The 27,520-nt window shown below is 39.1% G+C and overlaps 1 protein-coding gene across 4 annotated transcripts in view; it reads left to right on the plus strand.

Moving 5' to 3' along the window:
- The window catches only part of trh (PAS domain-containing protein trachealess), a 54,727-nt gene extending 27,224 nt beyond the window's left edge, over positions 1-27,503 (plus strand). Inside the window, exons 1-10 of one of the 4 annotated variants that reach the window (XM_088047479.1) lie at positions 14,759-14,959; positions 18,566-18,804; positions 22,942-23,015; positions 23,347-23,436; positions 23,839-24,001; positions 24,385-24,506; positions 24,561-24,861; positions 24,930-25,077; positions 25,160-25,284; positions 25,357-27,503. In XM_088047479.1, coding sequence (XP_087903605.1) covers positions 14,847-14,959; positions 18,566-18,804; positions 22,942-23,015; positions 23,347-23,436; positions 23,839-24,001; positions 24,385-24,506; positions 24,561-24,861; positions 24,930-25,077; positions 25,160-25,284; positions 25,357-26,444 — 2,463 coding nt within the window. In that variant the 5' untranslated portion in view covers positions 14,759-14,846 and the 3' untranslated portion in view covers positions 26,445-27,503. Of the gene's footprint in view, positions 1-14,758; positions 14,960-18,565; positions 18,805-22,941; positions 23,016-23,346; positions 23,437-23,838; positions 24,002-24,384; positions 24,862-24,929; positions 25,078-25,159; positions 25,285-25,356 lie in introns of those variants that run through there. The other 3 variants (XM_088047477.1, XM_088047478.1, XM_088047476.1) reach the window with 3 other exon arrangements.
- Positions 27,504-27,520: the final 17 nt, after the last annotated feature.

Below are 27,520 nucleotides of genomic sequence, written 5' to 3' on the forward strand. Positions count from 1 at the left end.
TAACATTGGAATGTATTGTAGTACTACAACCGTCGAAAAAATTCACATTCATTTTATTATACTTTCAATTTTCTACGCTAGATTATTGAAATGAATTTTTTACAGGTATGTATGTAATAACTTTTTGTTATTGTTTCATTAAGAGAAAGCTTTGTTTTTGTTGGTGAATTTTTCGGAAACTTAAAGGTCGATAATAATAGTTTTCGAGTGTGAAATTCCCTTTAGGACTGGGCGATCGGAAACCGTTCTTATAAATAATGCCATAAATGACTGGGCCAGTGAGTTGTTGTTTAAAAGTCGGCAATAAAAGAGTGCAATTTTTAGCAATATAAAATATAGTGAATACCAGGCGAAGGATCAGCATCACAATTGGAAATTGAAATGATGCTATAAGTTTGGGGCTTATTGCCCCTGTAATAGGGCATTTACACGTTGATGGCGCGGCCAGATGGGCCTTTGCAGAATGATAGGGACTCTTACTTTGACCCCACAGAGACTGACCGCTGACCGCTAGCCGCAAACCACTCAACCGCGTTCTGGACCGATGCTATATTTCATTTCCTCGCGATATTTAACAGGTTATGGTTACATCAATGAATTCATTCTCACTGTTGGAGACGGTCCGATTTATTTAAAATATTAGTGACATTGTCGCTGAAACTGCTGCGAAGTGCAAAAGAACCGAAGAGAATTGTCTTCTAATAAATGATTCAACGACTGATCGGACGTACGGGTCCACACGGATCGCCTAAACGTCAGCCAGCCACTTTTACGACACTCTCTAATGTCGCCATTACGGTCCGATAAGACCAAGCAATGACCAGGAGCAGTTTTCGGATCCAAAACCCCCAAAGCCATTTAATGATCTTTCTATTTTTACGAAATTAATATGAATCACCCACGCATATAAAGATTTTCAAGTTTTAACTTTTTAATTTAGCACCTCGGAAGACCAATTTATTACGTTTTTAATTAACCAAGAGCAAGCGAGTGTCAACGGGGACGGAAAATCGGATAAATTTCGTTCAAGTGTTTATGTTTACTGTAGGAAGGAGTCTTTAATTCATGGCACTTCCAGGCATTGGGGCGGTTTAAGCTATCAGGATTTAGCCACTCTCGGTAAGATTGAGGTTAGCAAACAGCCTCCAGGTCCGTCATAGTGTGATAGTCGCTCGAATGCCAACGGATCATAAATAATGGTCTCTTGGCTCTACGTACATTAAAAATGATTCATTAGCTTCGTTGAAACTCAAAAATTAGTTGAGCAGTGGAACTTTATTAAACGTTAATGTAGTTAATTATACTCCACTAAAGTCTTGAGTTATCGATCATTTTCAATAAGCACTTACAAATAAAAGGAATGAAACCCAATTATTGATTAGTCGGTGTGGGAAATTAGGGCTTCTCGCGAATATTTTTGTATGCTCAACATAAATTATTACCTAAAAACCCCACGTTAATTGTGACTGCCAATAACAAATCTGTGCCTAACGAGCCAGTCGACGTATTTTTTTACAACCATGCGAGCCTTAATGTAATACGTAGATTAAAGATTCGTGAGTGTTAGACACGAGCATGTAATTATTTTTAAAATTACTAACATTCTACGCATAGTCAAAGATGACGGATCTTCTAACAGAGTATTATAATGATGAAGATTTAAGTAATGAATCTATTAGACCAGCACGATATTAATTTCAAAGTGTACGCTTGGAAAGCCAAAATTGAAGACATACCGGTTCATACGATTTGCAACCTACGTAGCTAGAAGATCGATGACCATTTCACCCAAATTTAGACGTACCATTAATTGATCATTGATAGACTGATTGTTTTCAATGGGACCGACAGGTGAGTTACCGTCCAAAGATGTAGTAAAGTAGTCGAGAGAGATAACTCCATCCATGACGGCTTTTTTGAAAAGATCACATAATTTCATGTGCGGAAAGTTAAAAACAGAACGTTCCCGCGGCGATGTGCGAAGATAACTTTGATTAGTGGAATAACATTTATTCAGCTGGCGATGCGATCACGTGTGTTTAAGAATGCCGTAATAAGGAAGAAGTTTGTTAAGATGCAGCGGCGGCTCGTGGCGTCTGTATATTTGAAGTACCTCCGTTTCCAGTACTAAGCAACTGCGGGGTCACGTTGTTTTGCTCATGTGACGAAATCATCGCCGTGGGAACGAGAGGTCGACTCATAGAAACCGCCCGCTGATGATGATACTGATGGAGGTTCTGTGTCTTGGCCCGCAAACGGATGAGAAAACAACACCCAGCACTTTGTGGATGCTGTAAGATTATACATCATAAATTATTTTAATTAACATTTTCTTCGGGAAGGTGCTCGCTGTACCGACAGTTCTACAAAGTTATGGACATCATTATCAATGATTCTACTGAGGTAGATCAATTATCAAAAGTTTTTTCACACGGTTGTGTCCTTTTTAACGCCACTTTAATTTGGAAAAATGTTCGTAATGAGGCCGCGCCGAAATCGGATCGAAAGAAAATAGAGAAAAAAGGCAAAATTAATTTCACACATAATTGAGCATATTTTCGTTATAAAATAAGAAAAAACTTAATCGAAATACTGACGATGTTGTCTGGAGTAATTTTCTTAATTCAATCGTGGATTGCAACGAGTAGTTTAGGGTTAATGTACTGCTCTCTGGAGTTCAATTTAAATATTAAATATGTGGAGATGCCGCATGCCAAATGAGATTACTAAAATCGCCCTTTCTTATCCTATTTCTAAAATTAGAGAAACTCAACATTAATTACCGTGTGAAGACAGGATTTAATATTTGTAGGTACATAGTCTATGAGATGTTGTCTTAACGACGTCGATAAATAAACGAGTGGTAGTAATAAATTTATGGTTTCACAAGTGATTTTATTCCTTTCAGGAGCCAAACATTGGAAATAAATTTTACACTTGTGTTTTAAGGCCGGCTTAAAATAAACCCGTTTTATCTTCTGGTCGGTGAGACGCACAATGTAACATAAAAAGAGCCGTTTCAGCTGAGTCAATGTCTAAGTAATCGAAAACTTCGATTTTGGATCAAGGTAAATACAAAAAATAGTAGAGGCGCAATATTCATGAACACAAAAATTACAATCGAGAAACACCTCACGGTAATAAAGCACTTCATTTCATGGATGTTTAGGGATAAAAGCCACACAAAAACCATCACTGTTTCATTCTATACTTAGAATTCAATTACACACTATTAAATATTTGATTTTATTTCTACTCGAATGAAAAAAAACACAAATCACACTTTCTTTATTCAATGCGACCACTTTTACTAGAAATTTATAAATTGATTAATTTATCAGCTGCTCAAGTTTTTGTGAATTCGTTATTGTGAAATTCATGGTTGATATGGTTGATACGCCAATTGCACTTGTTTTCAACTATTAAATGAAAATAAGAACTAGGGCTATGGAAAATTGACACTAATTTATTTAATTTGATTTGTTAAGCTCCAGTTCATTATACCTCTATAAATTGAAACCACAAGTTTTTTAATCCAACACGGTGTATGCCTTCCATTATTTAAATAACCAAGTAAGTTCCGCAAAATTATATGTGCTGCAACCATTTGACAAAAAATCCGAAAATGACCGCAGCTATTGTGAAATAACAACAACCTGGTTCTACATATGGTTAGAAAATAATTTCCAAGTCGATTTTTTTTTGCAAAATTGGCATGTGCGGGTGTAATTGCACGTTGTGTTTCGATTCCGAGAAATTCGTCTGGGTGACGATTGTCTTTGGTTTGGTTGAGTGTAGATATAGCCTGCATATGTGGATTGGGAGAAGTGATTATTATCTTTGCATATAAAACCTGTGATGACAGTGGGCTCTCTGGACAGAACCAGGTATCGGCGGTTTCGTGGCTATTAAGCAGAAGAAAGTGGTCATATTTTAAGAATGAGGACAGGAGGGTGCCAATCCTGGCCGTTTTTAACGTCTTCAGTGTCGCCTCGTGGCCGCTAAGAGATTGCTGAGTGCAAACTCTTGTTAACTTCCCGAGTTATTTCTCGAGCTTATAATCCGTAGTGCAAGGGGAGACGAGGGTCATGATTCTGGGATGGCGCGACGCCTATTTCTTCTTTCCCAACGGGTTAAACCGCTAATCTGGAATCTAAGAGTCTAAGACGACACGTCTTGTTTGCACCTCGGGATCTTATTATGTCGCCCAGAACAGTGCTAACTGCTTAACGATGGCATTAGGAGTTGAGTAAGTTGCACAAAGTCGAGATGGTAAACAGTTGGCGGAGACGGCGTAATGTCGACAAATTTCCCTCGTAAAAACTTACGTTAACAGCACTTGCGGCCATCATTCGGTAATGACGCATCGACCGGTCTTAAAAAGTTATTAGTGTCGGGATCCTTATTCGATTAGGCTCCCTCAGGTACATGGCAGGTTGCTTCTGGAATCCCTTGCTCTGGAACTTGCAACTACCAGCACCCCGCTCGACTCCTTCGAGATGCACGCTACGACCACCCAGGGATTCGGCCCGACACGATTCCCGATTTATTGCACCATCAAAGCTATTTATGAATACTCGTGAAATTGCAATGATACATATCATTGCGCACCATCTTCCGGCCCTTTGAACCCATTGTTCTCCATATCTTCATTCCGTTTTTAAAAACTCCTTTTCTTCGTTGGGTTAAATTCTATTTGCAAATTTTGTGTCGGGGGTGTAGTTGTAGAAAGGTTCCCATCGGTTCAACGCTCCAAGGAGCAAGAAAGACAATTGATGTTTCATCCCATTTGCACAAATTGATTTTGACCAAATCTCTAGGTAACCTGGACTGTATTTTGGTTTATAGCCCCAAATTATACGGTCCAAGTTAGTAATTGGTTGACAGCGAGCGGACGACGGTAAGTGACGGCCTAAGGCTGATTACACGCCAGCGGAGCTCGGAATCGTCGGAATCGGATGGGATGAAAGATGAGAAGCGCGGTGGCAATGGCAACTGGTTGACGGTAATCCGGAGGGGCATCGGCATCAGCGATCGTCGATCGGCCCTTGGCCCACTTCCCGCAATATAGGGGCCCAAGGGCCGACACCCGGTGGCCGAGCAACCGCCCGGCAATATGTTAGCCTCCATAAATCATTGTTAGAATGACTAACAGCCTCCGAAGACGCGTCTCGCAAAACCCCTAGCTCCCGCCCTTCTTTCCAGAAATATGATGTAATTTATATGGAAATGCATCGAAATCTTTGTCATTTGGAGATATGAATGAAAAATTCAGTGTCCTTCTGCGGCCAAATTCGGGCGCTTGAAGCATGTGTTGGAGAAGATAGCGGCCGCCTACTGATTTGTCAAGTTATCTGTCCTCGTTGTTGATTTTGCGTACGAAATGCCATGATTTATGTGGCGGACCTCTTGTCCTATCCTCTCTTTTATGAAACATGCCCTGCAATAAATGCGTTCCTGAAAAGCAGTTTGTCACTCCCAGTGCGAACTGGAATTCGTCCATCACTTCAGATGCAATGCAAGAAAGAATTCTACAAGCGCGCTCTAATTGCGCCGCCCTATTCTTATTCATTCACATTCTTCGCACACCTCGCGAAATGTGAACCTAATAAGATATGCACGCTGAAGGACCGCCACAGAACCGAAATCAGCCCTTCGCCGAGCGCCAAACTTACGCATTTCATCATTATCATGTCGACACTTCTATACATATTAATAACAACACATCAACTTTTTTCCTCTAAACCCCTCATCTTTCAAATATTCCACCATTTATCTCTCTTATTCTTTTCCTCTGACATGCCATCAGAAATCACCATTGACAAACCCAATCAATAAATACATGATAAAAATTCGAATTGACGAGGGTGCTAATTTTGAAACGCAAATCTCAATAACGCCGCCAAGCAACCAACATCTCTATATCATTTTCTATTATATACCTTGCAAAGACCGCGCCTTAGCTTATACATATTGCAATTTGCATGTTAACTAGATACCATCTTCAAATATCGACAGGAACAAGGGTATGCAAAGACGGGAAGCTGTTACACTGTCGCGATATCTTGTCAAGACTTGATGATCTGGTCTCGACGAGTTAATCATATACATAACCACTAGAAACGACCATCAAATTATGCACATATTTACAAAAAACACAAGAAAAAATTTGCAATCATTATCATGAATTTCCTTTCATTGTTGATTCGACAGTGCGGCTCATACCGTAACTTAAATCGACGCATATGAAAACATTTAGTCGTAGCTAATTTGCATTTAACACCCCCTTTGCTGCTGTCACTCACCATCAGTTAACGCCACTTTCAACCCCCGTTTTGCCATACTTCATACTGACTACGTTCTCATTAAATTGGGCAATGAAGCCCGCACAATTAGCAATATGTTCCCAATTACTCATCGACCGGAATCCCTTCACACTTTAGGTTGCCATTCCCTCCAAAGTGCAACCTGTAGCCTCATTTTATTCATTTTTAACAAAAAAAAGTTGATCGCAGGATTAGCTGATCACGCGCTACTCCGCCAAACGGCCGCAGGCCACACTACGAGCTTTCCAAAGCCACGTCGAGGTGGCGCTGCTAGCGAAGTTCAAAGCTCCATCGGAAAGCTTCACGGGAAATCGTACCCAGGCAACAATTTAGAATTTATTTCAGAAAGCGCTTCAGTTTAGAAATTGTCAATTATGGAAAACTAATTTTTAATTATAATATAATTAATGAGAGAAATAAAGCGGGTACATGACTGCAAGAAGTTTATTTCTTCCAACTAATAATTTTACAGCACATTTATGGTTTATGGTCTATTGCAGTTTATTGCAAGTTTTAAAGTGTTGAAAAGTTCTGTGCTGTCGTTTTATTTTTGGGAAGTGCGGTATGATTCAGCATTCGCGCAGTGTTCGCAGGTAAATAGGGCGCTATAAGAACCGATCCTCAAGTTTTATGACATACGTTTGCAATCCCTCAAGAGGATAACATATACTCACTGCTTATTTCGACAATTCGAGATCAAAGTAGATCTGACGTGATTTAGTTTTATTATACTGCATTTACATATTACAGGATTTACATTGGTGGGCTTTTCGCTGGTGAGGAAAAGAGGAATTTTTCATCATCAACTGCGCACTGCCATAAACGTATCAGTTTTATTAGTTTAGGTATTTTTGGCACTTGAGAGCAATTTCCGGTTAAGGCAAAGCGCGGAGGATTTCTCTTGTGGCCAATGTAGATGCATATTTAAAATGAAATTGCTCTTTTAAACCGTCAGTAATTCGAAATTACCGCGAAAAATCATGCATTTGAGGCGAATAAAGTAACCCTTTTATCCTTCTTATATCCGCGCGTTATTGTGTGTGAAATTGAAACGTAAATTCAACCCTTAAAAGACAAACAAATGCACTCATTTAGAGTTAATTTTGCATCTTAGATGCGACGCGACGGAGTCAGCGGAGGACCGGAAAAAGGGGAATCCTCATCCTCACTCCTTTATGACACTTTGCTGTTTTCATTCTAATCGCTTTTTCAACTAGAATTATCCTTGGGCGAACGAGATCGTTTACAAAACAAAACATCCATTCAGGAAGATTTGCTGCCTTGTCTTCTTTTGATTTGAATCATTTCCAAGGTAGTCGCTTCGTGTAATGGAGCACAGGATTTAGCGTTCCCTCGAGTCATTTTCTGCGATAATTTAAAAGCCATATTTTCTTAAATAAATTTTTACAGTACATATTTCCTGTCACATGCTCGTTACATTTTATTGTTACAGATTGACTATTTCTGTATGCAAATATGATTCCCTCTTTCCCATTAAGTTCTCCATTTAACCAGACAGAATCGGTCTTGAAAAATTCTCGAATGATAAAGCTTTTATTCTCTCCATTAATCGCTTGAATCTTTTACGTACTAATTGACTCCGCCGAAACACTCGAATGAAATTCTAATCGCCCCATAATAATGTTATAAAGGGAGCACACGCATCATAAAGTAAGTATGTGGTTGAGTTGCTCGACACCTTTTATTAAATGATTTGCATTTTAGTACGATACATAGAGAACTAGCGAGATTACGGCAGTTACGTCGTGTTTTGTAGATTTAAATTATCTCGGGGACCCATAAGTGTAGTGAAGCTGAGATGGGGTCTGGATTACATGCATTGCTCGACGTAAGCACACATAATTTGTGCAAAATGACTGCTACTATCTCCCTTCTACAGTTTTAAAGCTACATTTCAATACTCAAGTCAAAACTTAAAATTCAAACTATATATAAATGAGAGAATTAGTACTTGAAGTTTTCGTGTCATGCTATAGTTGCCAAAGTTGGTCTTTATCACAAAACGAATCAGAATAGGCGCAATTTAATATCAAGTGGTTTATTATATATGAAGATCTGAGGGACAGGAGTTATGTTTTCATTTAAATGGGCAAATAGCCGATAAGAATCAGTCGTTAAAATGAGAAAGTAACGGAGTAAGAGATATATGGCGACAAGCGGGGTTCAGCAGTACCGAACGGAAGATGAGGCCGAAGCCGCACAACCCTCGCGTTACCTGATGCCTTCGCGTGATTCATTCGCAGCATTATACTTGTCAAAGCAACATTATCTGATAAGTAATTGTCCAGTTCTTGAAAAAACGCCGCACCCGTCAAAATATAATTCCAAGATTCGTCCTTCCATGAAAACTTGTCAACGTAATTATCTCGTCGCCTCCGTTCTACTCCGACGAAATTGATTATGTAAAGGAAGTCCTTTAAAGGATCATCCCTTCTTCAAGAACATGCAGGAGATTTATCACTCACGGTCATCTTACGTTTGTAATGCAGATTACAAGTAATTCCCGTAAGGAATGTGAAGGGGTGTTGTGCGAATCTGCTTAGAAAAACGGTGATCGAAGCTCGCATGGTCATCTTAGTGTTACTCAGTCCTGAAGCTGACCCTCCTGCTTTTCGGACGCTTTAGCTGCAGGCGCGAAACTGCCACGAGGGAATAGACATTCAATACTGCTCACCAGCCAGGAAACCTAATCAGCTACCATTGAGACTGCCATTTCACGATATGGAATTAATTTATAGCAATATCGGGTCCTCATTCCACTGAATTCCGGAAAGTTTTGGATTTTCGCTAGTCATTTCGCTAGTGTGATCCACCTACATATTTGAATTGACGGAAAGGTCGAAAATTATTGTTGGGTAGATGTGTGCACCTGGCACGAGTCCCCGGTTGTTTACACTCCCCTAATAATTATGATGGTCGAAATTTGTTTTTTCGAGCTACCTGTCAGTTAGAGGTTTCGGGCTAACTGCACAAGACAAGATTTTATCTGTCACCACTTTAGGGAATAGAGTTATCGTAGTTAAAATATATTTATTTCGTTTCATCTTATCTTGCGGCAAAAAATTTGAGTCGTGTAATATTTCTAGGGTTGAACCTACACGGGGTGTAGATGGTAAGCCATGATTTGAGGATGAGTTATATTATTGTTAAAGTTAGTGCAGAAATTTCATTTGAAGAAAGAATTCTAAGAACTGGTGTCCTAATGTCTAGCAAATTTCATTTGTGAGGTTTTTATCGTGCCAAACTGTATACTGTATTGTTAATGAAGTTCGGCGAGAACGTTCCAGTGTTTCCTATTTAGTCTCAGTTTTCTTTCTTCCGTTTTCTTTGGCACGCTCGGTCTGTATCGTGCACTTCGCATCTTGTACAACATTTTTCACTTGCTTTATCGAGATTTTAATTAAAAAATCATTATGAATTATAATCTTGAATCGCGTCGGGGAGTTGTGATTAATGAACCCAGACAAACTCGCTTGTTTATTACCTCGCTATTTATAAAATATTCTCTGAAAATATTTATCTCCCGACATATATCTTAACAATATCTAAATTACAAACGAACTCGATCATTTGTAAGTGTGCAAATTTAACATGTGGAGTTCTAATATCTCGGAATATCATATTTTCTTGGTCGAGGGTTGAGCAAACAAATTCATTATAAGAGTGCGACATTAATATCTAGACTTTTGTTAATTCATTTTTATTATCATCGGAGGAGTAGTGATAGTAGTTAATCGCGAACCCTCCGGTGCTGTATAAATATTCCCGTCGTGTCTTCAGACGGAGATAAGTTTTGTGCAGTAGCACGTACATCAACCCAACAGTCCGGCTCTTTCTATCCCTTTTTTCAAACCTTTTCGCCTTGTCATTGTTTTATTTTTCTTCTTAGACTCTAAATTATTTTGTGCAACGTCGATAAAAGCTCGAACTCGTTCTTCTGAAGCTGTTGGACAATTAGGATCGTATTGATCTGGGGATGAAATATGACAAAACTGATAGTCGAACGATTAAGTTGAAATTCTTTTATCAAAAACATATGTTGGAACATGTTTTAAAATGCAATTTTGTGAGATAATGCGAATAAGCACGACCCCAATATTAAAGAAATAGGGGGCGACAAAAACAAATGTGAATTGCATTACGTATTCATTCGAGCGTGTACATAGAACGCGATGAGGAATGTATCGCTTTCTCGTTCTTCCATCATGATTTCGACTGCAGAGACCTAATAAAACTATTTATGACAGATTTGTTAAATTACTACCTTATGCGAACATGAATGGAGCGAGCAAATAAGCTATCATTTGAGTTGCAGGGGTTGTAGACACCCCCATGTCGATTATGACGATGTAAAAGTCAGGTAAGATGTCAATATATAATATTAGCTTCACGTTCTCTGATGGGCCGATCAATCACCCTTCCTCTGTTGGGGTTGAACGAGATTTCGACGTACATTTCGATTGTGGTATGTATTGGTTATTTCACAGAGCATTGCCCTCATTGCATTTCTGTACAAAATGCGCGCCCTAGCGAAATAGACTGTCCATCACCCAGTCCATCAATTTTGTGCAAATGACACTCAATATGCTCGATTATACGTGAACTGCGTCTCAAATCCACAATTAATTTATGCCCACGACGAATCAGATATGATTTAATATAGAAAACGAAAGGGTGAGAGAACCGTCGTCGTCGTCTTAATACACACCCTGCAATTTCCGGTTACGCAAAGGGTGAAGAAGCATCTTCGATTAATTTATGTCGGTGATTCACGAGAGGAATTACTACAACTTATTAACACATTGATGAAGACCGTAAAAACTTGATTGTTAATTAATGGAGCAAAGAGATGAAGCAGTTTTCTCGATCAAGCTAATTAATTAAATTTCGATTAAAGGAAGGAACTGGGGACCTAATTGTGTAATGATGAAGAAAACGACAAATTGATCAACTTATGTTTTTAAAAATGAAACTTTCGGGAAGTTTTCTGCACATTATCTTCTTCCCCTCGCCACAGTTTCACTGTCATGCATAATTGGAAAGACAAATGTAATTATAATCGTTTAATGAGAAGAGGGAATAAAGACGCGATACCACTTGAGGAAATTGGAGGGTTCAGACAGCTGCCATGTTTACAATGTAGTGAAATTCATAAAACACATGTCCGAATTAATCGGTTCATTATCAGATTTTCTTACCATTTTGCTCTCATTTTTATTATTAAATCTTTTTGCATTCAGATCAGCTCTGTTCGTTCCACTTGGGTTGTTCCTTCCGTAGTAGGAGTTTAAAGGTTTCGAGTGTCAGAATTTCCGCTTTATTAGATCTAGCCCTTGTGCCCTACCCTAACATTTTTTTTCGATCAGTGGTGATGACGAAAGTAGCGCATTTCTGCTGATTCTGTCGTCTTCGGACTGGCACTATAATTTCACACAGAAGACCGCAGGGGTCGTAGGTTCGATCTAATGAACTTTATGATTACTATGTATTTACCTACTTACACACGTTGGGTGGAACTGGGGGGAGAGAACACGAGCAATCATCTGGTTGAGAGAGAAATTAACTGTAACCCTCCTTATCTGTCAATATTGCCTCGAAGTGGTAAAATTTAGACCGAAATTAATTCAAGGCAATTGTTGGCTTGTTGGCGTTTTCTAGGTGATGGGGATACAAGTCTCGAAAACCGTACAGAAATTAGTCTGTTCTCGTATCAAGCGACCCGTCTTATCTCACGTATCACCATAATTATCGTCGTACTAATCAGGCCAAATAATAAAAGAACATGTGAGCGCGCATACCAAGTAACTGAGCTTACGTACACAGTCATACATGAAGTCAGCTATGCAGTCACATATTCGAAGGGATGCAACTCGGGGTTGGTTTGGTGGCAATAAAGTGCGCGCTTGAGAATAGATAAGGTTATCTGAGGACCACTAATTGAAAGCTAATTGAGCAACTCTCGCAGTTAGAAGAGAATGAACGCTAGCCCTGTGGCATAATGCAGATTTAGTGGCCCGTGTGTAACACAACTTACTGCCCTCAGGTCTTGATAAAGTGCTAGTTACTATCGAAATTGCCGCAGCGATCCAATTGTCTGAAGATTTAACCGTTTCACAAATTACCCGTTTTTGCAGTTAATTTCACTTCAACCGATTTACTGCACCCCCAGAAACTTGCACAGAGACGTGATCATTTAGTCACCAACTAATGAAACAAATACTGCAATTTGGTCATATCGTACGGGCTAGATAACCACCTTTAATGCAATAAGGCTCTTAAATAGTCAATCAAATATGACAAATGATCGATTTCTTATGTCCGTTTTTTCCTTAATTTATTTTTAATAATCTGGTTGAAATGAAAGCAGTAATAGATGTCTATCAAGAAGATATAATGGCTCAATCAGAATCAGTTGGCATCAAAATTATAGATCACTCTTCATAACGGCAGAGTAAACATACCAGTATGCTAAGAGCGTACACGGTAATTATAATAAGGGTACACGCAATTGCAGACCCCTTAATTGTCCATTTGATTCGAACAAACTGTAGGCGATAAATAACATAATGGGGGTAGTAAAGTCGAAATTTGAATATTAGCAAAGTCTTGTTCAACAATCAGAAAAGTGCGGAACGGTCGGCAATAGAGGTCGAAGATCAGGGTGGCGATAGGGTGTATCGGAACCCCATTATCGATTAGAACAGAGCTGTTCCTATGGAGTTTATTCAATAGGATTCGTTAGGGCCAATTTAAGGTTACTATTTTCTCGATAAATAATAACATGGGTCGGACTGTATAGCCAAGGAACTTGACATGGTCTAATACAGTCTGATTGCCGCCGAGGCAAAATTTGGGTTATTCGGAGCGACGTCGTGAAATACTGTTCAGATTATTTTTAGAGAAGCGTATATCTTGTAGTGAATTAGCAATGCTGGAAGGGGATATCAGATCATCAACAGACCGTTGTAGTATAGGAACAGTAGCAAATGAAGACCAGAAGCAGGGGTCGGGGTTCTTGTTACGCGCGTAATTAGAATATCTTAATTTGTATCTCAGCTATCGGCTTGACCCTCGTTTAATATATTCCATGACTTTTAATTTATCTTGTATAGTGAATGTCGCCACTAAAATCGCCAGCCTTTGCAATACCCACAAGTCCAATACAAAACATTTTCTTTTCCTTTCGTTCACACTAATTTATATGCATTGCTCAACTGACTTCAATTCAGACTTCTCCAGAGAGTTGACAAGATATCTTCTAATAATCCCAGCATGCTAACGTTTTGTCTAAACGCCACATTGTCGATGCTATCACAAGACCAATAAAAAGAAACGATTTTTTTCGGATTTTACAAGCAATCAACAATGGATAACTGTCGCATTTAATTTAAGTAAATGCTCGTAAAAATTGATTATTATCGCCAGAAACTTTTCTAAACCCTTTGAATAGAAAAATGTTTCATTTCTAACAAAAACATTCGCTCCCGATTCCATTCGAGTTTATTAGCTTTCATCACGTGTCGTTACTAATGCTATTATAAATTATGGATACATGTTAACCCCGCATTATTTAATTAACGACATGATTAGCGGGTGTTCAGCAATGACACGGTATTAAAGGTGTAATTATGTTAATAAATCGAACAGGTGTAAACAATTTGGAGGGAATAAAAGGCAGTTTTTACTGTAGGGGTTGGTTTTTTAAGCCGCCTGTAAAATAGAATTAAATTTTGGGGTGTATAAATCATAACCGGTTGCGATGTTGCTGTTTGTAAGATTATCGAGTGCGAAAAGTCAAAGTCAGTTTTTATAGATGAGGTTCCGCTGTCATAAAACCTGAATAATTCAGGCGAGAACGTGCCCCAGTGGCGTGCGTGCGGATAGAGGGTCGACCCTTCAAAGAGTTGCAGTAGTTGAACTGCCACAAATAACCAATAAGTCGGAATGTTAATTCTTAGATCATTATTGACCTCTTGGTAATTTTGAATTGCGACTTTTTTTTTTTTTATGACACATAGTATATCTGCAGTTAATCGGTCGAGCAATATATTTGTTGCGCATCATGCGACCAGAATGCAGTTGTAGTAATGATTTTTTGCGGGCGGCGTTTAGCCGAGTTAGAGGGGCTCGCTTTTGGAATTTGCGGCGAAGCGATGAGACAATGAGATCCACATAAAGCAGAGAGCGGCGCACCGCCACTGCATCTCATAGATTAGCCGAGGTTTTAGGTGACGGTGGTGGTGTATTGGCTACTTGTTGCTACTCGGCGGGCGCGAGCGTGGCGACGGCGTGGGGGCGGCGAATAGCTTCGCGGTAAATAGCACAGCTGCGTGGCCGCGTCCAACCAGCGGTTCTCGCTCCGCCTGCTCACGCCCACCGTGCCGTCACTCGTTACTACTGTCATTAGTCACTTGTTGGTAGTAACGGCAATAGCTTAGCACCGGGCCTCCGCGACTTGGACCTCGTGTGCTGTGTGTGCTGTGGGTGATTTCTTCAGTCATGTTGCCTTACCAGGCGGTTGCCATGGACTACGCCGTTTCTTCGGGCTTCCAGAGGCACCAAGCGCCTATTGGCATCGGAGTCAACATCAACCCGGCGTTCACCCACTCCTGGTTCGTACCAGCGGATATGTGTGTCTCCTACAAACAGACTCCTCTCCTCGAACCAGGGCATGTCAACTTATATTTTCTGATTAAACACCTATATTACTCGCTCGTTACCGTCACATTTCAATCAACCACCCCCGGCTCTCGAAATCTTAAGTATCAATACCATAACAAAAGCAGTATAGCTGAAATCTCATATATGGCCAGCTATCAATTATCAAACGTCAAGTTAATAGTTGCACTACTCTAAATGTCAAAATGATCAATATCAATATCATCCATATCTTGTATAGAGAGCATTTTGATTACCGGAAGACTGACAATCTTAGCATGAATATTTTTGATATTGCAATTGTGTATTTTCTGTTGTGATTTGTATTATTTTTGCCATTTAGTTGTTGATATAAAATAATATAATCCACAACTGCCAATATTTAGCAACGAACTGTTACAATGTCTAAATTTTGATCGATTTTGAACCGTTTTTTGATCAGAATTGACTTGTAGTGGTTTGTTGTAAAACTACTCATTCTATATTATTAGCATTAGCACTGCATTTACGGATTGAAATATCATTTTGATAATCCGTATGAATAAAAATCGAATATCAATATCATATACTCGTATGGTCTAAAACATCCAATTCGTCATCTGTTGTTTTTTCTTACATTTGTCCGTCCATTGTGGTTACACTTTAAACTCTCATGCAAATGTTTCTGATTTTTCGTGCGTCAGATATGTCTGAGTGTAAAATATTTCCCTTTGTCTTTTAGCAATCGTATTGATAGTTGATGTCCATATTGCCACAAAACCTGACGATACATGAATATTAAACAAACTGTGGCCAAATAAGCTTATATAACGTTTATTTATAGCAGCAATTATATGTACGTGTATAGTTGCAGACAATTTTCTTTGAGGCAAATGAGTAATGATTCAATCAGATAAGCAAATTTGATATCATGTAAATGAACATGCAATATTTTATGGGTTATGAGTTTTATGTGGGAAAATTGCAAATCTGTAATATGGAAAGTTGTACAAAAATCTTCACTGTATTCTAGATTTATTAGGGTTTTAGAGTTTTGTGCTCCTCCAAACTACAATAGAAATAATAAATTTTTAAGAAATATTCTAGCGGTGATACTTTACATGTAACTTTTCCCTACACATACATTTTTCATTTGAAAGTTAAATAATTAAGAACTCGACTACGCTTTTTGCAATATTCATGTAAATTTATATTTGTAACTAATCGTTTAAATTAAAATAAAAAACGCATTTGTTAAGTAACAATAATCCCATATTTCTTTTCTAAAATTTAGAATAGTCTGTACTAATGTGTTTTAATATAATCGTTAATAATTAAAAAAATACAATTCCGTACAGATTTCGCACAAACACAATTTGTAAATAAAACTGTTATTTTCTTAGGAAGATTCGCTTTTTATTTATCGCCTTACGGAAATATTATCCAGAAAGTATTTTTCCATGATGTGGTTTGCTTGTGGTAGAAATAAAATGTTGTTTGTTATTTATGTGAGACAATAAATATTTGCATTTAATTAATAACTAAATGACACTTAAAAATATGATAATTTGTGGATTGGTGGTTATGAGGTGATAAATGCAATTTTAAAGAAGTGTAAAAATGTGAAATTGGGTATGTATGACATGATATGTCGTGTTGATAGAGGGTGCGAAATAAGCTTGGGAGATCAATGTAGTGATTCATTTACATTTGGGAAAATCTCAATGTGTGATTGAAAGAGCCACAAGGGGCCAAAGAAATTACGCTGAAGCAGCGAAATCAACAAATCCAGACCGTCGCGCCGGCAATTGGAGTTGTTTTCATTTTATTTTAGTACACCCCTATAAAGCGGCATTCCCAATATAATCGCATTATCTCATACTACCCTCCTTTAGTCCAATAAAACGAAAAAACTATAAGAATTGATCATAACAGAACCGCAATAACAGAGGTGGCGAGTAAAAGCGACCGCTTCGCCGGACTCCGGAAGGAACGGATTCCGGTCTACGGGGACCGGAGCCGATAATTGAACCAAAGAATTGTCTCTGTCGGCATCGCGTCTGCCCAATTTACGGCACTTGCGAGGGGCAGCGTGTGAAAACAAAATTAAGGCGAACTTTCGACGAAATTGGTAGAAATTGGCCTATGCTACTTCAACCGTCATTTTGCCCCCCCGGGACCCGGCCCTCAGCCGCCGATTATTAGGTTATCCGGCCGGGGGCGCATACCTGGCGACACCTCGGCCCCCACTGCCCGTCCCCAGGGACGGCGGTCGCCTTTCATCTCTTCCAAAGTGCAAGATCCCTTGCATAGGCGATTCCGGCGAGAAATAGCGCACGTCGCATCACTGCCGAAAGACGTTTTCTTCCCGGAATGCTGACTGGCAGCCGCGGATGGTCCGGTTTATGACCGACCTACGTGCGATCGTATGTCGCGCTAATGACCGGACCTCCCGGGGGACCCACACCCGGACCGACATCAAAAAGCTTCCGGATCTAATGTTCCAACATGTTTACGCTTCCCAGTTCCCATCAAACAACACTGGAGAAATGCTATCTCCGTTTCTTACCCAGTCACTTCAAAACACTTCAAATCTCACAGTCGGCTCTTCACAATAAAATAGCAAAAATCGCTTTTAACTTACAATTATTATCTATAATATAAATTGTTTAAAATGACTATCGGTGGTTTTTATTCTAGTAGAGAGTTCGTATTAGTAAATAATTCCAATTTTCTTTTCTTGCTTTCTCTTTTCTATGATATGGATCAATCTGTAAGTATTATTAATTATTTGTATATATTTTATGGAAATAATGGGAAAGTCAATTTATTGTATTCAAAGTGTCTTTTAGAGCTAAATAAAATCAAATTCTATCAAAATTAAGACATCGCGTGCACTATTCTTGTACATTTAAAAATGGTGGATGCGCCAGGTTAAAACTAATATTTGATTATTAAGAGATTTCAGCCGTATTTGTTTGTTTCCAGTGTCAAAATATTCAATGAGAGTGCAACTTGTGTAGGATTTTTTGTAACTTAGAGCACATAGTTGTCGAAGAAGAAAGAAATCGGAAATTTGAGTGGATGATTCTTAGTAGGTAGTCAAAGTTTAGATCGTGGTATTGCAGTAATCGAATGGGGATGCGGGGGTGGCGGCAATCGGTAGATTGGCGTTGTTGTACGTGTCGTGGAGCGGTCGCGCTCAGAAGGCTCGTTAACCTGCCCCTTTCCGTCCGAGTTAATTCTTCGAGTAGAGTTTTCGTCTACTGGACGTTTCATTTTAGGATCGCCTAATCATCACCGTCAGCTTTCCGGCTTTCGTATTTCCCCGATCCGGGTTCTGATCCGAGTGCGTTACTTTTCACTTTTATCCATCCTCAGGGACCGTTGTCCGGCCCGATTTCCGCCTCTTTTCATTCGCGACTTTTCCCTTTGGGAGCCTTGATTTCAATACGGACCTGAATATCGCCGTGTTTCCCGATAACACTTAACACTTAAATTAAGGGTAAATAACGGCGAGAAGTTTTAGGCCGTTTTCAATACATTGTCCTCTACTAAAGTTGATTCTTCTTTTGTTACAGTATTCTTGAACTTAGGAAAGAGAAAAGTAGAGACGCTGCACGATCGAGGAGAGGAAAGGAAAATTTCGAATTCTATGAATTAGCCAAAATGCTTCCGCTTCCTGCTGCCATCACCTCACAATTAGACAAAGCTAGTATCATTCGACTCACTATATCCTATCTCAAACTTAGAGACTTCTCAGGACATGGAGACCCCCCATGGAGCCGCGATGGACCTCCTCCCAATAAAACGCTCAAAGGTAAGAATACATTTTACCCAGCAAAAATGACAAAGTAAGAACATTGCTTGTATGTTAGCTTAAGAAGCGCAAGAAGTAATCCGTGATTTATGCATCTTACAACAATGAAAAACCCGTGCGTAAGAATTCTAATTAGATTAGAAAGTTGAAATCTACATAATTAATTCCTTTATGATCTTGCCCCAAGCACGTATACACAAATTTTACTACGAATCCTTGTATAGCAATCGGACAGTAATGAATTTACAGTGCTTTCTAGGTACTTTGTCGACGAACAATGAGGTTATGACACTACCCTGGATTTACGTTTGTGACTACGGAATAATAAAATCGCCGACCATTTTGTTTTTATTTAGTTAATATTTTAGTCCATTCGCTGGTACGCTACGTGATTCTGAATCGTAATTTGAAATTTTGCTTAATGTTTATGTTGTTGAGTTGCATACTTAACCACAAAGTCAAAAGCAGGAAATGACAAACTAACGCCAACAAACCATTCAGTCTACCGACCGTATAAAATCAAAATAGAGACCTCGATAAAATATTATCGCCGATAAAAGGGATTAATAGAGGCCGTTCCCATTTGCAGCTGCAGATGGGAGCAACATCTTTCATAAAAACAATATTGAGGCAGTCGAGGACCTCTCTGGAGACTTTTCTTCGCCTGGTCAGCTCGCCGTGTATACCAATCTCACCCCTAACATGCCGCCGTGACCAGCGGTCACTATTCCTCCACCGAGATAATTCAATAACAGACCTTTAGCTCGTCAGCACAGGAAACGCACGCCCTTTTTGCTCAGTGAATCATTAATCCGATTTTTCATAAAACGAACGAACACAACGATGAAGCTTCTCGTTATTTTATTACCTTTGTTGCCAGCAGTGGCCAAAAAAGCTATTTAAGGGTGTTTTCATCAAAATTATTAGAAATCGTTTCTGAATGTTGCTGTGGATAATTCAATAGTGTGAAAATGTGAAAAACAAGTTAGCGACATTGTGGGTGTGTATCTATGGGATGGCGGCGGCGGCGGCGGCGGCACAAAGTTATGCAAATGTAATATAATATCGAATTTGTGTAATTCGCGGTTTGAGTTGTTTGAAGAGCGTCAGTAGCGGAAGCAAAGTAAATTTCATTTGAAAACTGAAACAAAACCCCCTAACCCTCTAGATCAATGTCAATTCATTAAAAGTGTTCAAGTAAGAATGTTCAAGCGCGGTCTAATTCTCCATAATTATTTCACTTGGAACCCTCGCTGCCACAAGTACACGAATTACGGCTGTGAATTTTCCGAGTTTGGTTTACAATAAGCACCACCTAATTTTATCATTCTCGGCCGGGGATAGAATTGGATTTGCGAGTTTAACAGCGAGGGTTCATGATTAGATTTACATGTTGTAGTTAGGGGCCCACCGCTCTAAGCGGGACCGAGTTAGCGTGATGACACACTTTCAATCAAGCCGAACATACACGTCAGATTGTCACAGTGTTAGTTAAAGACAACCCCGCTTTAAAGACAACCCCACATGTACCAACTTCCACAATATTACCATACATGGACGTGAACAAATTTCGACCGAAACTTTCAAAAGCCTTGGCGAATATAACTTTCTACAACTATTGATGTTTTGTCGCTTTTCCACGCTTTTGTAGAAATTTTTAAGATACATCTACGCAAAAACTGCAGTGAAATATTACTTAAAAGGCGATTTAATCTGACGGCAGATACCATCGTAAACAATTACGGCGATTTACAAAAGATTTTCCTGTCTTGCATGAAAACGGAGGTAAGAGGTCACTTTCTCATTCCCAGAAGACAAATTTGCGATTTATTTTTAACTCCCACGCGTAATTACACTGGTCTGCAACGAAATCCTCCTTCAAATAAAAAAATGATAAATACTAAGAGTTTAGGGTGCTAATTATAGATTTGCATTTATTTTTTTACTATCATATATCATATCATATCATATCATTCTCACGGAAACAAAGCTATTATAGCATTCTGTGTCGAAATGGAATATTATAGCATTGAAAACCAATGCGGAATTAGCGGAAATAGCTTTGTTACAAGAGCAAATTAGGAAAAATAGTATAAAAAAAACTTGCCATGCCGCTCGTTTCAAAAACTTCGTGCCTTTAATTTTGCCTTGTGAAACTCGGTGTTTTAATATACTAGTTTAATCTTTTTTTGTGTCTTAAAACGAGTATTTTTTCAGTTATGGAATTTATTTTTTCTACTTTGCGTTAACAATACTTTCATTGTGAATCGCAAACGCGTTTCACAATAAAAACAATTGTTTTTATTATAGGACGCAAAACAGTAATTTTTTTTAGTTATGTTGGCTATGTTTTTATGCCGACACTTAAACGTTGAATCAAAACCTCAATGATGATCATCATCATGATCACGAAAATGTGAATTTAGGAATAATGAATCAGAAGAAAAGCAAACGTTGTAATTCCTAATTTTGCAAAATTAAACAGAAAACGTCAGAAATTTTGTTAGACAAATGTCATTACCTCTTTTGTCACCAACCTAACTTGTCAAAAATCCCTAATCGAAAATAATTTCTTTCAAATGCAATTTTTAAATTTATTTACAATGCAAAGTAGAAAAAATAGTATATTACACTCATTTCATAAGACGACTTGTAGCACTCATTCTATTTGACCACTCCTCGCTGCGCTCGTCGTGGTTAAAACTCATTCGTGCTACAATACTCGCCTTATGAAATACGTGTAATAATGTACTAATTTAAATTTAAATCAAAACATGAGTATTATTTTAAAAAAATTATACGTCATACATATTTTTTTTTAAGATATCTTTATTCAGGAGTAATTAAATCTATAAAAAACATGCGTAATAAATAGAAGGAGAAAACAAGTTTTTTTGCAGACCAGTGTTATTGGAGCCAGAGATCTGTCAGAACAAAATGGAGGATCTCATTAAATTCCGATTAAAACACACAAAGAATTAGTTCATTGGCTGTCGTCTCAGTTTTGTAATAAAAAAGGCATAAAACAACCAAGTCGAGTATGAGCACTCTTTGCACTTTTTGCGCAACTTTTCATTGGCTAGATGCACACAATTGCTTATTGGATGAGCACAAAAAACTCTTCGATTTGCAATCGTAAAATTATGAATGTTGATAGGGTAGTTTAAGGGATTAGAGAAGCTATTTAAAATCTAAAAAGTGTTTGCTTTTGTTAGCGGAATGCAAGTCCCCCTCTGATTAGCTCTAATTTTGAAGCAGTGTCGGTATATATTGCATCTAGGTATTTACATTTGTGCCGTTCCTCAAATCCGATTAATTCAAATTTTGTTGACATGTTTTAACTAGGGAGGTCGTCATTAACCCTATCATGTCAGTAAATATTGACATATTGGCTTTAGCTAATTGTATGCGTCGGTGGTAAATTGGTAACAATTTGTGAGATATGAAGAGGATGTATAAAATAAAAATGTTGGTTGATCCCTATCGTCGGCGTGAGCTCTTTACTCAGTCTATTAGCAAGTTGAGCACGTGCTTTCATTATCACGGAGATCGATGTAGTAATGCTCGGAAAAGCTAAAGAAATACTTTCAATTAATTAAATTTTCCGTTGTGGTAAAATTTTGAGTACGTGAGATAGAAGATTAGTCGAGTCATATAATGACTGGGGTGAGTCAATCGGATAAGTCGCAGGAGTACATTTCCGGTAACTGTCTATAAAGTTAGGTATAGGGCGGTAATATTTTACAGATGACATTATATCCAATTTATTACAGGTTTTGGGCCTGTATCAGACAGGGAACGTCTAGTTTCGTGCGAGTCTCATATGTTATGTCGCAAGTATAGATTGTAAAAACTCCAATATTGTAGCAAATATATCACAGGGAAATTAATATATCAGGAAAGCCATTCTTCACAACTATCACAACAATCATTTGTTTTATGAAGATCAAAATAGACATAAATGTCAATATATGGCCCGTTTTTCCACCTTACCCCAAATATTTGCGCTTAATTTATCATCTGGATCTAGATAGAGAGATAAAAACTGGTGGAGCAGTAAATCCCATTCAGTGTGATGATATTCATAGCTTTGTTACCCTTTGCTTGGGTTTGACTCATCTATTAACTTTGTTACAGCTGGAAGGAGTCGATCTGCGGCGGGGTTAGCGATGGATATTTTCGAACAGCATCAAGGCACGCATATACTTCAGGTGAGGGATTGCAGAAAATCTTCATATCGCATTATTTATACAAGTATTTGTCAAAGAATATCTTCGAAATGGCAAAAAGTCTCAAAGCGTCGTGAGACAAGTTACTTATTCCTGTCATGTCTTGACGGTCATTCTTTATACACCGAAGGGATCAGACTTCAGTCGGGGAAAATTGGGTGGAAGGAAGTAAAAGGCTTGACGAAACGAACGGTATTAGATCAGCAAGTCTTGTTGTAATAAACGACTTTGTATGACTCATCGTCATGGGTTGATTTGTTCAAAAAATGAATGATTGGGTTATGAAAATTGAAATGTTTTTTATCTTTTTCAGTCTTTGGATGGATTTGCGTTAGCTTTGGCATCGGACGGTCGATTCTTGTACATTTCTGAAACGGTGTCGATATACCTTGGTCTTTCTCAGGTAAGTAACAATGAGACAAAATAGCATTTATCGAAGCAAAAGTAACTCGCGACAGTCGACACTATGCGCCTGTTTCTCGCTATATTCTATCCGCCATCCGCCACCCGCGGCCGACCGCCCCGTTGGCGAATGCTCCTCACGTAGTCCTCTGCAGCAGCGTGCCTGCCATTCATAATAGGACTGGCGGGTTCCACAATCAATAGGGTATTTGCAACTGCGGGAACATGGCAGACCTTAGAAGAACACGTACACGTTATCACCTATACTCGCCTCGGACAAACATCTTTATCCTTCAACTGCCTCAAATCACCCATTTGACAAAATAACACAATACCCTCGAATATAGCACGAACTTTAATTCAATTCAATGAAACCGTAAAATCATGCAATGTATGTATTTAGGTGGAAATGACTGGCAGTAGCGTTTTCGATTACATTCACCATCAGGACCATTCAGAAATGGCAGAACAGTTGGGTTTAGGACTCACCCAAGGACAGAACTTGGCATCTCCTGGCAGCGGTTCAGAAGAAAGCGCTTCCACAGCAGGTACCAATAATCCTGACGGTAAGAACGATTCAACTACGCGTCCGTTTGGAGGATTTTCTAATTGAATTGGAATTGACTTGGTGACTTTCGAGTCGATGCAAAAGTTGGATGCAATCGTATGATTCCGACAGGAAATAGTGGTTAAGCATGCAGAGGCTGCCTCATGTACGTGGTCAATTGTTATTCTGTAGTGGTGTTATGTGTCACGCCCAGGAATGCTGCGGCAGAGCCTGTATGTGTATACCACTGGATTTCATTCAATTGCTTCACTGGACACTCTAATATGCAACCGTAACCTCGATCATGGCCAAATTACCGAAAGCGTGACTCACCAAATTATTTCAAAGATATTTACTCCAAACACTATCGGATTCTTGTCAATTCCACGCTTTTAATTACAGTGGCGACGGTCATGTCCATCGGAACGAACCCTACTTTCAAAGGATTAGATAGAGCTTTCTGTGTTAGGATGAAGTCGACATTAACCAAACGCGGATGCCACTTCAAATCGTCAGGATATCGGGTACGAAATTCATCAACAATATCAAACAAACTTTTTGTAATTCCAACTTTACAGGTCGTGTTAATGTTATGTCGGCTACGACCACAATATACCTTTTCACATTCTCGAAAATCTCAACCTCCACTCTTAGGAATGGTCGCATTAGCCATCGCACTTCCACCCCCTAGTGTACATGAAATTCGATTAGAATCTGACATGTTTGTAACTAGAATCAACTTCGACTTTAGAATAGCACACTGTGAGCCGAAAGTTTCGGATCTCTTAGACTACACCGCTGAAGAACTAACTGGTAGAAATTTATATACGCTGTGCCATGGTGAAGACGCTAATAAACTAAGAAAATGTCATATCGACTGTAAGCTAATTTTCACGTCTTTTCTATTACGGCATCCCTTCACTTATTGTCTGTTTCCATTATTGCAGTGATAAACAAAGGACAAGTATTAACGCATTACTACCGACTAATGAACAAAAGTGGGGGATACACTTGGATGCAGACCTGCGCTACAGTAGTATGCAATTCAAAAAACGCAGACGAACAAAATATTATTTGTGTAAATTATGTAATAAGGTGAGATAATTTTTCATACAATTTCAACTTTTTTGGATTTATACATTTCCTGAGTTTTTCTGCTAACTTCTGGTGGTTCTAGCGGTCGCGAGTACGAGAACATGATAATGGACTGCTGTCAGATGGAGGACAATACTCATATGGTGAAACGGGAGGAAGCGAGTAGCAACGACCCCGAGAACGGCTCGCCCGACGCGGACCGTGGAGGTACGTTAACGTACCACCAATGCTAGTTATACATTGTATTTGAATATAGTGTTAATCTGATTCTGTGGTAAGATGGCCGAAATAGCGGAGGCCCGCCCAATCCGCCCCAGGATGCAACGCAGAATCTGGAGGATGCGGCGAGCACGGCTCCGGGCAGCGGCACCGGCGGGACCATCGAAGAAACGGGCGATCTGCGCACGCGTCGTTTGGAACACGTTCCTGTTTCGCAACTCCAGACGGCTCCGACGGATCAGAGAAAAACCGTTTCGTCGCGACGCCCTTCTAAACGCAAGAACACGTCTTCGGATGACGACGAAGAGGAAGAGCAATCGCCAGCTCATAGGAACACCGTGATGAGTCCCGCATCATCGTGTCATTCCATGAGTGCGCATCCAGTTGCATCGGACTCATCCGGAACAAGTCCGAAGAACTTGGAAGAGAACGTTAATGGAGGCGGCGGCGCAGGGGGTGGTGCGTCTGTCAAAGACCTGGAAAACGCCATGTCGAAGCACCTGCCGTCGTGTAAATCGCCAGCGCATCAACCGACGGATTTCAGTACCGACGCTCTTCTCAAACAACAGCAGCGCACCACAATACAATGGATTGGAGCACATCACCAACAGCTACAGCAGCAGGGACCGCTGCCGGCGTCGGCGTTGCTGCGCCAACTATACGCGAACAGAGAGAGCGTGATCCGTGCTAATGTTCACGGTATTACAAGTGCAACAAGTCGTTCTAGCAGTTCGGCCGGGTATTATCCTGGGGAAGGACAAGTTGGAGTGGGTCCACTGCCCACGCCTCCCGGGAGCGAGGGCTCGTCTTCGTACAGTGAACACCAATTTCTTTTATCGCAACACCAAAACTACCCGACGAGTTACTCGATGGACTATCACTCTGCGATGACACCTCCGTCCAGCGTTTCTCCGCGTGACAAACATCAGCAGTTGCACGGAGGAGTTCCGTTCGATACTCCTGTGCCCTACCAAGACGTATTGCGCCATCAATATCCCGATAGTCCGCTTCCTCTCAAACCGCAAGTGTACTCTTACGTGGAGCAGCCGCAATTTTACCACCATGGAGCAGCTGGAGCTGGATTTCATTTGTACCATCCAGGGAAGAGTACCCCCGCCGCTCCCGCCAACTGGTATTCCCCCTCATAGTGTAAATATGAACTCGCAGTGAATTTGACTATGTTCCTTATATAATTTATGTGAACAATTTATAATTGTTAATACTGATGTGGTACTATTATTTTTACTGCTAGTGTAATATTAGTACTGTTATTGTATTTTTTAAATGCAAACAAACTTGAAATGTAGTCGGCAAATTAACGAAAGTGCTCGTTTAACTATTTTTAAACCAAAGAAAATAATATAAAATGACATGATTCAATTTTCATCTACATTATCCAAATACTACCCTGACATATCAGATATGTTAAGAATTTTTAGTTACAATTTTAGAACAAAACCATCAACTTTTATCATGTTATTTCGTATTATTTACCATTCACAGTGTCATTGTCACAATTGTTTTGTGAATTATTTATTAAGATTTATTATATCGGAGTTTCGTAACCATACTTTTTGCCGCGTAAAAATCAATTCAACTTAAAGATAAATGATGTGTCTGGAAAATAAAATGACTCCTATATAGTAAATGTGTTGTATAATTTGATAATGCTGATGGTACAGCATACCAACTGGTATATTATACTATGTACATAATTTTTAGATAGCTGTATGTATATTACTCTTTTGTTGGGCATTGGTGACAGTATTTTGGGCTATTTACATTGAAAAAAAAACACTCTTGAAGATACAAAACGGATCATATCTACATTCCAAGTTTTGATCGGTAAATAATCAAATTTCTGGAGATGTGAGTGTTTCAAAAACAATGCATTAACTTTACGATCACGAAAAGGTGCTGACAATGTAGGAATGTGATATTCTCTTTAATTTGTTAATTTTTCTTGTTCCAGATGTTAGAATTAGTTGTGTTATGTTGTCACATGGTGTTCAGTACAAATTTAATATGTGAATTATGACAGCTTCATGGATATGTAGCAACATATTTATGTGCAATATATACTTAATTCCAATTTTGTTTAATAAATTACCTTCACAATTTAGTTAAATGTGTAATTTGTGACTGCTCAATTTTTATATTTTTTATTTTCTAAATAAATTTTAGCCATTTTGTTTGTATGAACCAAAGTTTGTATTTTCATTTA

This window comes from Gnatocerus cornutus, chromosome 10 (assembly GCF_029298725.1).
Source record: "Gnatocerus cornutus isolate USDA-ARS CGAHR chromosome 10, icGnaCorn1.1, whole genome shotgun sequence".
Lineage (NCBI taxonomy): Eukaryota > Metazoa > Arthropoda > Insecta > Coleoptera > Tenebrionidae > Gnatocerus > Gnatocerus cornutus.